This window comes from Sus scrofa, chromosome X (genome assembly GCF_000003025.6).
Source record: "Sus scrofa isolate TJ Tabasco breed Duroc chromosome X, Sscrofa11.1, whole genome shotgun sequence".
NCBI classification, from domain to species: Eukaryota; Metazoa; Chordata; class Mammalia; order Artiodactyla; family Suidae; genus Sus; species Sus scrofa.
In genome coordinates this window covers 101,230,644-101,245,163 of record NC_010461.5, presented here as the reverse complement: position 1 = coordinate 101,245,163, position 14,520 = coordinate 101,230,644, and the positions used below count along the sequence as shown (strand labels likewise).

At 36.8% G+C, this 14,520-nt stretch overlaps 1 protein-coding gene across 29 annotated transcripts in view; it reads left to right on the top strand.

Annotated features, from left to right (window-relative positions):
* THOC2 (THO complex 2) overlaps nucleotides 1-14,520 on the top strand; it is a 113,655-nt gene that overhangs the window by 39,460 nt on the left and 59,675 nt on the right. For all 29 annotated transcript variants that reach the window (XR_002340775.1, XR_001302709.2, XR_001302706.2 and 26 more), the window contains exons 8-9: nucleotides 2,558-2,724; nucleotides 13,274-13,366. Coding sequence is in view for 15 of the 29 variants with exons in the window: in XM_021080469.1 (XP_020936128.1) it covers nucleotides 2,558-2,724; nucleotides 13,274-13,366 (260 nt within the window). In the remaining 14 variants the exon portion in view is untranslated. The remainder of the gene's footprint in view (nucleotides 1-2,557; nucleotides 2,725-13,273; nucleotides 13,367-14,520) is intronic.

Sequence of the window (14,520 nt, the reverse complement as noted above, 5' to 3'; positions counted from 1 at the left end):
GATAATTCACATTTCTATTACCCCCACCACACACACACACACACACACACACACACACACACACACACACACACACACACTTCCTCTTATCTCTTGCCCTTTTTTGTTTTTTTTTGGCTGTGCCTGCAACATGTGGAAGTTCTTGGGCCAGGGATTGAACCCATACCACAACAGTGACCAAAGCCACTGCAGTGACATCTGCCGGATCCTTAACTCGCTGTACCACAAGGAAACTCCTCCTCTTGCCCCTTTGTATTTCATCCCCCCTCCACTTACTCCCTCTTTTCTTCTCCTCAGGTAATCCGCGATCTGCTTCCTAAGCCATAGATTAATTTGCATTTTCTATAAATCTTTTATAAATAGAATCATATAGTGAGTATTCCTTTTTGTCTGGCTTATTTCATCAGCATATTTATTTTGTAATTCATCCGTGTTGTCGCTTGTGTTAGTTTTTTCCTTGTTATTGCTGAGTAGTATTCCATTGTATATTCTACAGTTATACTGTACTGCAATTTGTTTATCCATTCATATGTTGATGGATATTTGATAGTGTCCTGTTATAAATAAAGCTGCCATGAATATTAGTGTTAAAGTCTTTGTAAGGACGTAGACATTATTTCTCTTGACGTAAATACCCAGGAATGAAATGGCTGGTTCATATGGGTAGGTGTTAAGTTTAACTTTTAAGGAAATTGCCAACTTTACAAAGTAGTTGTATTGTTTTATATTTTCACCAGCAGCATTTAAAAATTCCAGTTGCTGTTTTCAAGTCACCTCTTCATTCATAGGCCATACTTTTGGGGGGGTGCAAAGAAAGGCAAAAATATTCAGAAGTTTTCTTCCCAAAACTTTTAGTAATATCTCTTTGGAAAATTTATGAATGTCTGGAGCTCTTTTCTGTAACAGGTGATCACCATGTTTGGTTCTTTTTTTCCTTAGTGTGAGAAATATGAGAAAATGTGTTCTTAACTTTGGATTTCATTAAAAAGGAAAGAAATACTTCTTACATTTGGGAGAGTTTGGTTTTCTAAGTTATTGCTAAGATACTGCAAATTAGATATTAGTTTTATAGCATTTAATAAACTTAAGAGTAGAGATAAAAGAAGTAATCCAGAAATCATTACTAGGTTATATAAAAATTTTCTTTCAAAAATCCCCTAAGTTACCCATAAGATACAATGATTACACCTAACATCTTTCCTTAAGTTCAATACAATTGTTCTTTTTTCCTCCAGCATGCAAAGAAATCAGTGTTTATTTGCTTGCTTCAGATGATTAGTTAGCTTGTGTATAGGGGCTATTCCTAATGAAAAATGTAAAATACTAGAGTTCCGTTTAGTTTGATCCACAAGTTATGAGGGAACTGATGTAAACTGAGGAAACAAAAGATTGATAAGCTCACTCTAGGTCATAGTCTACATTATATTGAGAGGAATGGTGGGTGGAATTGACTATGTCATTTAAATTATTTGTCTCTCTTATTTTGCTGTGTGTAAATGGTTGCGTTCTCATAAATTAAATGCCCATATGATGTGACTGCACTATAATATAATTATGGTAACAGCTGAAGCTGACTACAAATAGAGGTAATAATGTACTACTAAGAGTAGGGTGACTGTTAGGAATGTTTATTAAATTCCTGTCCATTGGCCCTTTTAATTTATCTGAGGAGATTAGCAAGGATAAGTAGTCTTCAGCACCTATTCAGTGGTTCTTTTCCTTCCTTTTCCTGCTCTACCTGGATTGTTTTCTTTCTTCTCTCTTTGCTTGTGTTTTGTTCCCAGCTTCTTGGTATTCTCTTATCTCTTTAGTTGGAGTATTATATCTGTTTTCCTTTAGAATGCCGCCAAAAACTATAAATATAAATTTGTGGTACAATTATATTTTGTAGCTCTATTGTATATGTAAGATAAACTAAGTGATTCTAAAAATGGTGATCTACTTTCATGAACCCGAACTTTTAACTTGTTTATCAACATTCCAAATACTTCTGCATAAACATCAAAAAACCATTTAGTTACCTAACTTGTAAAATGCATTGTTTGGTTTTCATATTTTGCTAAGAATTAAAAATGTGAATTTCAGAGTTCCCTGGTGGCTCAGGGTTTAAGGATCTGGCGTTGTCACTGCTGTGGCTCTGGTTACAGCTGTGGCACGGGTTTGATCCCTGGCTCTGGAACTTCCCCATGCCACAGGTGTGGCCAAAATAAAAAACAGGTGAATCTCTTTCACTAGCCTGAGTAAGAACTGATGAGATAGTGTGGCATAGAAAATTCACTTAGTGTCACAGGTCCTGGGTTCTAGCCCCAGCCTTGTCATTAATCTACTTTGTAATCCTGGGCAAGTCACATTTCTCATCTGTAAAATATGGGGCGTGGGCTTGGTGACCTTGAAAATTATGAAGATTTCCCTTGGGGGCAGGGGAAATAAACTTGTAAAAGAAGTTGTTTTTAAATACATTTTTATTTTGTTATGTAACTTGTCCCTGAAAGTTAATGGCTTTACTAGAAATGATGTATAATCAGTTTTGAATTTGTGTATATCTCATCTGTTGCAGGATGCTTTAATCTGGATCCCAATAGAGTTCTGGATGTCATTTTAGAAGTGTTTGAATGCAGGCCAGAACACGATGACTTCTTTATATCTTTATTAGAATCTTACATGAGTATGTGTGAACCGCAAACACTGTGTCATATTCTTGGGTTCAAATTCAAGTTTTACCAGGTAAAAAAAATATATGTGTATATATATGTGTATATATATATATATATATATGTGTAGAGGTTAATTTCATGGTTTTATATGTACAATTTAATTTGAATTTTATTTGTAAATGATTGGTTTCAGCTATATTCTAGCAGAGGGGATAGATAAAAACTATATTAGTGGTGTGAATGATGTGATGTGAAAGCCTGGAAGAAAGTATAATAATACATTTTTGCCTTGGGAGAGGTGGAGTCAGGGAAGACTTTACAGATATAACCTTTTTTTTAAACCTGGTCTTTGAAGGATGAGTAGGAGTTTGTTGAGAGTTGTCTGTGTAGAAGTAACAAATAGTCTGTGAGTGAAGAATGAATGTGCATAACCAGGGGAAGAAATGGTACATAGTCTGATGTAGCTGGATTGTGGCATGGGGAAAAGAAGGGACAGGAAGTGAAGTTGGAAAGGTAGGCACACTTTAGATTGTCAAGGGCCTTGAATACTGTGTTGAGTTAGAATTTTATTGTATAGATAGTTACCATTGGAATTTTTTATGGATGTGAATACATTCTTGAGGCATATCTTCCATCATTTTTTCATTTAAACCCTTGGAAATCTATGCCTCTGATTATTTCTCTTTCAATCCACCTTTTCTGTTATTACTACTGTTCTAAAAGATCTAATTGATACTCTGCTTAAAAACTTTGCCTACAGGATAAAATTCAAACTTCTAAATGTGGCAGAAAAGGCTCTTCACAATCTAGCCTCATTCTTCCTTTCCAGCCTTATCTTTAGTGATTTTCTCCCCTCAAATCTAATATTCTAGTTGTATTAAATTACTAGCCATTTCCTGAACTTAGGTATGGGCATTGGTGTGTATAGACCTGTGTTTATATGTAGTTTCTTATAATTAGAAAACTGTTCTTAATCATTCCCCCTCCTGTCTTTTCTTCATCTTGTGGATGAAGTCTTATTTATTCTTTAAGATCAAGTGCTACTTGCTCTGTAAAGTCTTGGCTGACGTTTCAACCATGCAGAATTAGTCACTTCCTAAACTCTGTTCTCATAAAACTTGACATAGACTTCTAGTGCTTATCAGTAGTATTAGAATAAACTATGTCTGTCTCCTTTGCCAGATTGTGAGCCATTTAGGACAGGGTCTATACTTTACTAATTTCTCTGGATTAATTTATTGCTTAGCCTATAATAAATGTTCACTAATTATTACAAATGAGTGATCTACCTTTTATGAAGATAACTCTCTTGATAACATAGAGGATTTTGATATAATAAGGCCTCCATTGTCCTTTTGGTATAGCTTTCTTAATTTGTATACCTGCCCAGTATGTTGTTGCTTTGTTAGGTACTGAGGATTTTCTGGTAAAGAGTGTCTATTCCTGTCCTCTGGAGCTCAAGTTCAGGGTAGTAAGACAGTTTCTTCTCAGATTCTCAAATATATACCACCTCCTGCCTCTGCTTATCTTCGATTTTCCATTTCTCCGGAATGCTTCAGAAGAGAAATTAGATTGTAACTAAAAGCATATAGTCTTTTGAGGAGTTCCCATTGTGGTGCGGCGGAAACTAATCTGACTAGGAACCATGAGGTTGTGGGTTAGATTCCTGGCCTGGGTTAAGGATCCATCGTTGCCATGAGTTGTGGTGTAGGTTGCAGACATGGCTCAGATCTGGCATTGCTATGGCTGTGGTGTAGGCCAGCGGCTACAGCTCTGATTTGACTTCTAGCCTGGGAACCTCCGTATGCTGGGGTGAGGCCCTAAAAAGCAAAAAAGAAAAAAAGCATAAAGCCTTTTGATACCAAACAAGATGAATAGCAAGAACTATTTTGGGAGGCAAGAGCAATTCACCTTTGTTCAGAAATTAGTAATGTTAGCTGTTCCCATTCCTACCAGCAGGTGAAGAGTCTACTCTAGCACAGAGAAAGAGAAGTTCAGGTGTTTCATCACATTTTAAGATTGCTTTGAGTTTGAGAACATGAAACCAGCTCCTGAAGTGACACGATAGCTGAAATTTAGCTTGGGCATGAGTAATTAATAGGTTAGGGCTTAGGAGACTCAGGGTTTCCAAGCATATTGCAGTGAATAATGATGACCTGTATAATGTCAAAAGTATTGTTAGTTGAATGTGGATTTTAGAATTAAAAAATTTATATGACATGGACTTGGAGAAGAGACTTGTGGTTGCCTGATGGGAGGGGGAGGGAGTGGGAGGGATTGGGAGCTTGGGCTTATCAGACACAACCTAGAATAGGTTTACAAGGAGATCCCGCTGAATAGCATTGAGAACTATGTCTAGATACTCATGTTGCAACAGAAGAACGGGTGGGGGAAAAACTGGAATTGTAATGTATACATGTAAGGATAACCTGACCCCCTTGCTGTACAGTGGGAAAAAAAAATTTTATATGAAAATATTCTTCGTAATGATAATACTTTTTGAGCTGAATTAAAATATTCCTGGGGAGTTGACCAATGTTGGAATAATCCTTTTTTTTTTTAAAATAGAGAATGGGCTTTTGTCTTCTACTAGTAATCCCAACCAAGAAACATTTTATTTTGAAATAACCAGTTACTGGAAAGAATAACCCTCATACACCATTACCTTTTTTCTGTTGCCTGAGCTATTTTGTTACCAAAGTCTACAGTTTTAAGGACCACTGAGGGCAGGAAAGAAATATCAGAGATTTTAGATAATTTGTGGTCTGGGGAGATAAAATAAGGAAAGCCATGAGCATCAAGAACTACTTAGAGCATTTAACCTGGGGAATTGGCTCCTAGGCATGTATGGTCACCCAGTGTATTGGTCCCTTGCCTAACCCCACCCTCCCCTCTTCCCATCACTACCTGAAAATGTTTACTTCTCCTGACCACAATCCATATTTTCACCAGTTGGGAATTATTTGGATTAACAGGCTTCTTTTATTTCTTTTCCTTAATGCTAGAACTTCTAGGCAAAACTATTTCTGCTCTGAAGTCAGAGTGATTTTCTTCTGGTTTCAAGCTGTGACTGGCTATATTGATTGTAGCTGACTTGTAGGGTGGTAGGGATATAAGCAGTTTAATAATATATGACCACTTTGGAAAATTGGACATGCACATCTGTTTGATTCCCCTAACAAGGATTTCTACAGTAGATGCTTTAGGGATAGCATGAAGGTCAGCACAAAGGGCAGGAAGAAAGGAGTACTAGAAAGTGTGAGGGTACCTAAAGACAAACTTGGCTGGAGTTGTCTTGCCATAGGAAAGAGGCAGGAGATGATGACTCTCACCCATATCATAGCCTCTTGATTTCTGGATTCAAAAAAACAGTAATAGTAATAGTGGTACCATGGTTAGGCACTATTAAAAACCAAATTTATTCATTTAAGGAATATAAACTGAGTACCTCTTATATGTCAGGTAATGTTCTAGGTGGTGGGGCTATATCTGTAAACAAATAGAAATTCTTGCCTTCGTGATGCTTAATTACATTCTACATAAATTATATGGTACATTAGAAGGTAATCAACAAGAAGGGGCAAAGGAGAGAAACAGAGCATGAGCAAGCGGGATAAAGAAGATTGAGAATGCTAGCGTGGTTAAGTGGCAGTTTTAAATAGAGTAGTGAGAATAGACCTCATTGAAAAGATGAGATTATTTAAGCAAAGAAACAAAGGATGTGAGAATGTAAACTGCAGATAATCTGGAAGAGCCTCCAGGCAAAGAGAACAGCCAATCCAAAGGTCTTAAGGTATGAGTATGCCTGTGGAAGAATAGCATGATGACCAGTGTGGCTGGATCAGAGTGATTGAGTGGGAGAGTAATAGGGGATGAGGTCAGAGATGAAGGACAGGATCACACAAAGCTAGTGCAAGGTTTTTGACTTCCACGCTGGGTGAAGCCAGTGGAAAATTTGAGTAGGAAAGTGATGTGATCTGACTTAATTTTTTCATTTTGTTTCTCTGGTACTTTTTCATTTTTTTATGAACATTTTTAAACATAGGAAACAGTGAATAGTGTGAATACCTGTAACCCCATCACCTAGAAGTATGTTTATTAACATGTTAGTATGCTTTTTTGTTTTCTTTGGAAATACTAATTTATATTACAGATATCATGAATGGTTACTAGTAAATACATTAGTTTTTTTCTTTTTTCTTTTTTTTCTTTTTTTTTCTGTGGCATATGGAAGTTCCCAGGCTAAGGGTCAAATCGGAGCTACAGCTGCCGGCCTATGCCACTGCCACAGCCACAGCAACATGGGATCCATGCCGTGTCTGTGACCTACACCACAGCTCATGGCAATGCTGGATCCCTGACCCACTGAATTGAACCCCCATCTTCATGGATACTAGTCAGATTTGTTTCCACTGCACCACAATAGGAACACCCTGTATTTTTAAAAGTAAGGACATTTTTGTCTCTCTCTTTTTTTTTTTAATGGCCACATATGCAGCATGTGGAAGTTCCTGAGTCAGGGATTGAATCCAAGGCGCAGCTGTGACCTATACCACAGCTGTGGCAGGGCTGGATCCTTTAATCCTCTATGCCGGGCCAGGGATGGAACCAGTGCCTCCAAAGTGACCAGAGCCATTGCGGTTGGATTCTTAACCCACAGTGCCACAGCGGGAACTCCAGGACATTTCTCTATACAACCATGATACTAATTTCAAATCTAACTAGATTGCTATCATATCTCAGACCATATTCAAATTTTCCAAATTATCTCCCAAAGGTTTTGAACTGGTTTGTTCAAATGATGATCTGGCCAAAGACTACATGTTTATTCGATTGTTAGGCTTTTTCAGACTCTTTTAATTTATAATAATGTCCCCCACCCCTTCCTTTAATAGCATTGACTTGTTGAAGAGACCATTCCCATAGAAGACTTCACCTTTTGGATTTATCTAATTCCTTTTTTTATTTTTTGGTTGGTTGAATTTATTCTTTGTCCTCTGTCTTTCTTGTTTGCTTGGAGTTAGGGCTAAAGGCTTGACTATATTCAGGCAAAATATTGAACAGCAAAAATACTTTATAGGTTATATGTTTCATATTGCATAACATCTAATATCTGTGTAACTTCTAATGTTTTGGTAATTCCTCCATTACACAATGGCATTTCTTGCCTTGTCAATAGCAAGTTATCTGCAGGTTGATATTTTGGCACCTTGTGAATATCCGTTTTTTTTTTTATTAACTTTACATTAAGTGGTTTAGAATACATGATGATCCTTTCTTGAGTCAGTTATTTCTTTCAGGATTCCAAATTGTCGATTCACTAATTATAGCATGCCTTAACATTTATGAGCCATCAGTTGTCCCTTATCAACTTGAGTTTTTTTGGGTGCCTTGAAGTACAGTTCCTATTGGAAAGGCAAACAAATGCTCAGTTTTTTCCCCATTACTAACCATCAGAGTAAGGAGCTTCTTTAATAGCCACATCTAATGGTGACATGAGCGATGTGTGTGTGTGAGAAGAGACAAAGAGTGTGTGGGCATGCATGTTTTGACTTAGGTTTTCAAAGAATCTATGGTTATGGTAGTAGTGGGAGTTGATGAGATTCTGAATATATTTTGAAGGTAGAGCCAATAGTATTTGCTGATGGAGTAGATTTGGAATGTGAGAAAGTTGAGTTAAAGACTATCCTAAAATTTTTTTGTGTTGGCTTTAGCAGCCTGGGGTAAGAGATGACAGTTGGGCAAGCAATAAAGAGAGCTGAAAGCCTAGGAAGGAACAAGTTGGATAAGTAGATACATAGGGGAATAGGGACTTTAAAAAAGTTCCTGCATGTATCACAGAATCAGAAAAAAAAAAAAAGCCAAGCACATTGCGCAAAGACAGGAAGAGTATTTTTTTTTGCTTCTTCCATTTTCTCTTCAGGCCTTTAAGAAGTTCAGAACACTAGCTGACTACTAAGCTAAAAGAACACGGATTTCAGTGGCCACACACAACAATAATATAAACTTTAAAAATGAGATTTTTTAGTTAATATAAACTAAAAAAATGTTAAGGATCCGGTGTTGTCATTGCAGTGGCTTGAGTTGCTGTGGTGACTCAAGTTCGATCCCTGGCCTAGGAACTCCCACATGCTGTGGGTGCAGCCCCCCCAAAAAAATGAGTTTAGAGAAGTCACTAAAAAAGAGTACAACAGTAAAACCACAATAAGCAGCATCAACAAATCTCAGAGGGGGGCAGAATCTGACTTTCAATATTGTCTAATTGCCAGACAATATACACAATGTTCAGTTTTCTATAAGAAATAATGTGTTATGCAAAGAAACAAAGTAAGGCTCATTCATAAGAAAAAGGAGGAGTTCCCTTTGTGGCTCAGCAGTTAATGAATCCAGCTGGGATCCGTGAGGATGTGGGTTTGATCCCTGGCCTTGCTCAGTTGGTTAAGGGTCTGGTATTATGATGAGCTATGGTGTAGGCCACAGATGTGGCTCAGATCCCACGTTGCTGTGGCTGTGGCGTAGGCCGGCAGCTGTAGGTCTGACCTGACCCCTAGCCTCAGAACTTCCGTATGCCTCAGGTATGGCCCTAAAAAGCAAAAAAAGAGAAATTAATAGAAACTATCCTTGAGGAAGCCCAGGGAATGGAATTACCAGATAAAAAATTTATTTTTTAATAAATAAATCCATGTATTGTTTAGGGGGTATGCACCTCTGCCAATAGACAGATAGATGATAGTTAGATATGGTCTAGATTTAAAATAACTGACACACACATCTCCCAAACTCTGTGAAAATACAAAGCTTATTATAGTATCAGTCTTCACTAGATTATAAGTTTTAGAAGCTGCATTCAATTTAAAAATAGTTTTTGGAAAAATATATCCCAAATACTACCACTATTCTGGAGTTAAGAAAAACTGTAAAATAGGGTGATAAATTCAGGTACCAGAGGTGGGATGGGTCTTTTAGTCTGAGAGGCTACTTTGTGAAGTCAGAGTAGAGTCTGGTTTAAGAGACCTTCAGAAAAGTGGCTGCTCCAACCACCAAATCAGCATGTTGAGACACTGAAATACTCAAATCTGAATAAGGACCATCCGTAAAGATTAAATATTTATTTGGATGAGCATCTTTCAGTAGGAGTGGGTGAAGAGGGGAGAGGATATGTCCAGAAAGGGGTTGCCGAATCTCCTGCATTCTCCTAACAGAATCCTCAGATAAATAATTTAAACCAACAGTCTCGAATATACTTATGATATGTAGGAAGCCATGGGAAAAGAACTAAAGAAAACCAGGAAAACACTGTCTCACTAGACAGAGAATATGAGTTAAAAAGTAGAAATTATAAGAAAGGGAACCAAACAGAATCTGGAGTCAAAAAGTATCATAATTGAAATGAAAAATTCATTGGATAGGTACCTCAGCACATCTGAGAGGGCTGAATAAACAATTAGACAACTTGATAAGTCAGTTGAGGATATTCAGTTTGAGGAGCAGAAACAGAAAAGAACAGAGCCTAAAGGACCACAGGAAACCATCAGGTGTACCAATATATACATTGTCGAACCCCAGAGGCAGAGGAGAGAGAAAAGGGTAGAAAGCATATTTGAAAAAATAATGGTCAAGAATGTCCCAAATTTGATGAAAGATATGAATCTACACATCTGAGAAACTACTTGAACATCAAGCAGGATAAACTTAGATCGACTGAGACACGTTATAGTCACATTGTGAAAAGACAAGAGAATCTTGAAAACAGCAAAACAGATGTGTGACCTATTGCATACAAGAGATCCTCAATATGATTGACAGCTGATTTCTCTTCAGAAGGCAGTGGGATGGCGTATATAAAGTGCTGATTAAATGAAACTGTTGATCGAGAATTCTATATCTAGGAAATATATCCCTCAAAGATGAGAGATTATGACATTCCAAGATAAACAAGGGCTGAGGGAGTTTGTGGCTAGTAGACTTGCCCTACAGGAAATGCTAAAAGTAGTCCTTTGGGCTGAGACGAAAGGACACTAGACAGTAACGAAGCCAAATGAAGAAATAAAAAACACTGTGCATAAAGGTAGATACATGAGTAAATATAAAAGCCAGTATCACTCTATGTTTTGGCTTGTAGCTCCCCTTTTTTTCCGATAAGATTTAAAAGACAGCACAGGGAACTGTGTGTGATTGGGTCACTTTGCTGTACAACAGGAATTGAAGAAACATTGTAAATAAACTTTAATTTAAAAATAAAAGACAAAGGAATAAAATAACGATAAATCTAATTGGCATACAATGTGTAACAATATAAAAGTGGAAGGGTAGAGGTTTATAGGTGCAGAGTTTAATATTTATAGGTGCAGGTGTATAATATTGAAGCTAAGTTGGTATTAATTCAGAGTAGGTTAGTATATGTTTAAAACATTAATTGTAACACTCAAGGTAACCACTAAGAAAATACCTAAAACATAAATAGAAAAGGAAAGGAGAAGGGAATCAAAATGGTACCCTACCAAAAAAAAAAAAATCAAACATCAAAGGCAGTAATGGAGGAAATAAGAAAACAAAAAAATAAGACATTTAGAAAATAAATAACAAAATGGCACAAGTCCTTCCTTATCAGTAATTTAAATGTAAATGGGTTAAACTTTGTAGTTAAAAGAGTTTGGCAGAATGCGTAAAAAAAGCATGATCCAACTGTATATTAATCTGTAAGAAACTTAAAGATCCAAAGATACAAATATGTTGAAAGCAAAAGTATGGAAATAGAGACCCCATGCAAATAGTATCCAGAAGAGAGCTGGGGTGGCTATATGGAATATAAGACAAAAATTTTTAATAACAGGTAACAGAAGATATTATATATTTATATTAAATGATTGACCTATCAAGAACATACAACAGTTATAAACATATACCAAATGGAGCCTCACAATACATGAAGCAACATTAACAGAATCGAAGGGAGAAATAGTTCTACAATAACTGTTGGATGATATTTCCATACCCTGCTCTCATTAATGGATAGAACAACTAGACAAAAGATCTGTGAGGAAATAGAGGACTTGAACAACACTGTAAACCAATTAGACTTAACAGGTATATATGGAACATTCTACCCAACAATGATAGGTTATATACTCTTCTAAAAAGTGTACATGGAACATTCTCCAAGATAGACCTAATATTAGAGGACAAAACAAGTCATAATACATTCATAATGTTGAAATCATACAAAGGATGTTCTTTGACCACAGTGGAAAGAATAGTCTGAAAACAACTAGTGGTCTGGGGAAAATAGCCACCACTTGACTGGGTTATAGTGGGAGTGGTGTCCCTAGTGAGTGCTAGGCTCTGTTCAAGCATGAAGGTGAAAGGAACATTTAGAAGAGAGGTTTAGGGTTTTGCTGAGGATGGATCATAAATTCCAGAGGATTCCATGGAAGTTTTTCAAGAATGTGGAAAGGTCAGATAGGACAAAACAGGGATTATGCAGAGCAGTGTGAAGATCAGAGTATGGGAGGTGACATTTGTTCTGAGAGTTGGGGGCTTCTTGTGGGACTCACTTAAATAGAGATAATGGGAATGATGAGAGTATTCCTGGTGGATTCAAGTCAGGTAGTGAGCTTTTGTGGGTTTGCACTTAAACCCTAACCACCATTTGTTTTTATGAGGAAATGTTTTGATACTAAATAACCATTTAAAAACATTTAAAATCAGACTCTTGTTAAGTTGGAGAGTTACCTGTCTTAAAAATTATAGTGAAACAATCCCTTTTTTTATATGATATCTTTTAGTTTCATTAGCTTCATATGTTATGGGCATAATACCTACCATAATTGTGGAGGGAGCCTTACTTACAAAGATCTTATTTTCAGTGTTGAATAGAAACAGAACATAATGTATTGCCATTGTTTGCTTTTTACTTGCATTTTACCATTTAGCAATTGACAGTTGTCCTCCCTTAATTCTTCTATTCATCTGACACCATGCATTTTAAAATTTAAGGAAAAGTCTTGTTAATAGCATTCAAAGATCTTCCGTTTCTCTGTTGGGTCTGTAGGCCTGGGCTATAATTGGCTATTCTTTGTTTTAAAATGTTGATTTATCCATGTGTAATAAGTATAGATACCTGTTTTTGGGGGAAATCAACTGACAAGCAGATATGCTTAGCACAAAACCCCAAAAAATAATAGGCAGAAAAGTATAAAGCAGGCACAGATGGTTCTGCACTTCCAGATTTGTCAGTCTTGTCTGTCTGCATCTCCACTGAGAAGTACTTGAAAAAGCAAGTTAAGAAAACACATATAAACAGAAACCCAAACTAAATATTATGCAGTATAAAATCTCATTCTTTTCAAGTTTCAGATTTTATTCAAATATTTGCATGTATTGTAAAATGTGACCATTTTTGAAACTGCTTTCCCTGTGTTCTTTGGAAGATGTTCCAGTGTGAAAAAGGATGTTCACATAATTATCTTTGGCCTGTTCTTCATGATCAGGAAGAGCAGTGAAGCTTATTGTTCACATAGAGTTACTCGATCCAATCGTTCTTGATTATTGGTAGATAAAGGATATGATTTTAGTTGTACTTTATGCACTAAATAAAGACTTTTCTTTTGTTTTTCAAGGAACCAAATGGAGAGACTCCTTCATCTTTATACAGAGTTGCAGCAGTACTTCTACAATTTAATCTTATTGATTTAGATGATCTTTATGTACATGTAAGTTAAGTGGGCTGCTAAGAATATTTGCTTGTCCATCCCAGGGGTGGGGAAGAGGAGTAGACAGCCATATAGCACTCCACGATTCGTTCTAGGCTCTCAAGTCTTAATTTTTGAAGCCCTAATGCATTATTGCTTTGTTTAGTTTATAAAGTGAATGAATTTAGTTCATTGGAATTATGGAAATGAAATACCTTTTGTCACTGTTACAGAATTCAAGATTGGCTATGAAATTAAAGTTCTTAACTGTCATCAAGGCATATCTCATGGAGAGAGAGGCCAAGTTCTAATCAGTTTGGCTTTACTTAGACTTGTGTATTGTACACAATTTATGGGAAATATGGGATTACCTAGATAGTTCGTTCTTTTCCTCCAAATGTTAATTTTTAAATTCATCCTCATTCAGGATGAGTGGGGAACTTTAAAACAATGACTTCTCTGGTATTTTTACTGGATAATAAATGACTAGTATTGTGCTTTTATTGCTGGATCTAGGATCTAGAGGGGGGTATGTGTCATTGTGATTGATGACCTCTAGTTTAGCAACTGTTTAGCCTGTCAGTTTGAAAATACTAGGTTTGTAGCATAGAAATTCCTGTTTTATTAGTTTGTGCATTAGGATATCTATGAACTTAAACCTGTCCAAAGCTGACATCATCCTCACTGCCTCTGAAATCACTTTCTAACTTCCTTGTCTATCATTACATGTTGTGGTTGCAGAGTTGAATGAAATTTGGTCACTACCTTGGAAGCAGTCATAGTCTAGCAAGGGAGAAAACATTTTATGTTATGTAATAAGTACTTAATTGGAAGTATTTATAAAGTGCTGTGAGGGTTCAGAATAGATAGGACTATCTGTCTTGGGGGGTATTCTGGAAGACCTTTCCAAAATACTAATTTTTTTTTGGTCTTTTTAGGGCCACAGGTGTGGCATATGGGAGTTCCCAGGCTAGGGGTCTAATTGGAGCGACAGCCACAGCAACACCACATCCAAGCTGTGTCTGCAACCTATACCACAGCTCATAGGAATGGTGGATCCTTAACTCACTGAGTGAGGCCAGGGATTGAACCTGGGTCCTCATGGATACTAGTCCAGTTTGTTAATGCTGAGCCACAACAGGAACTCCATCAAGATACTGTTGAACTGGGAACCT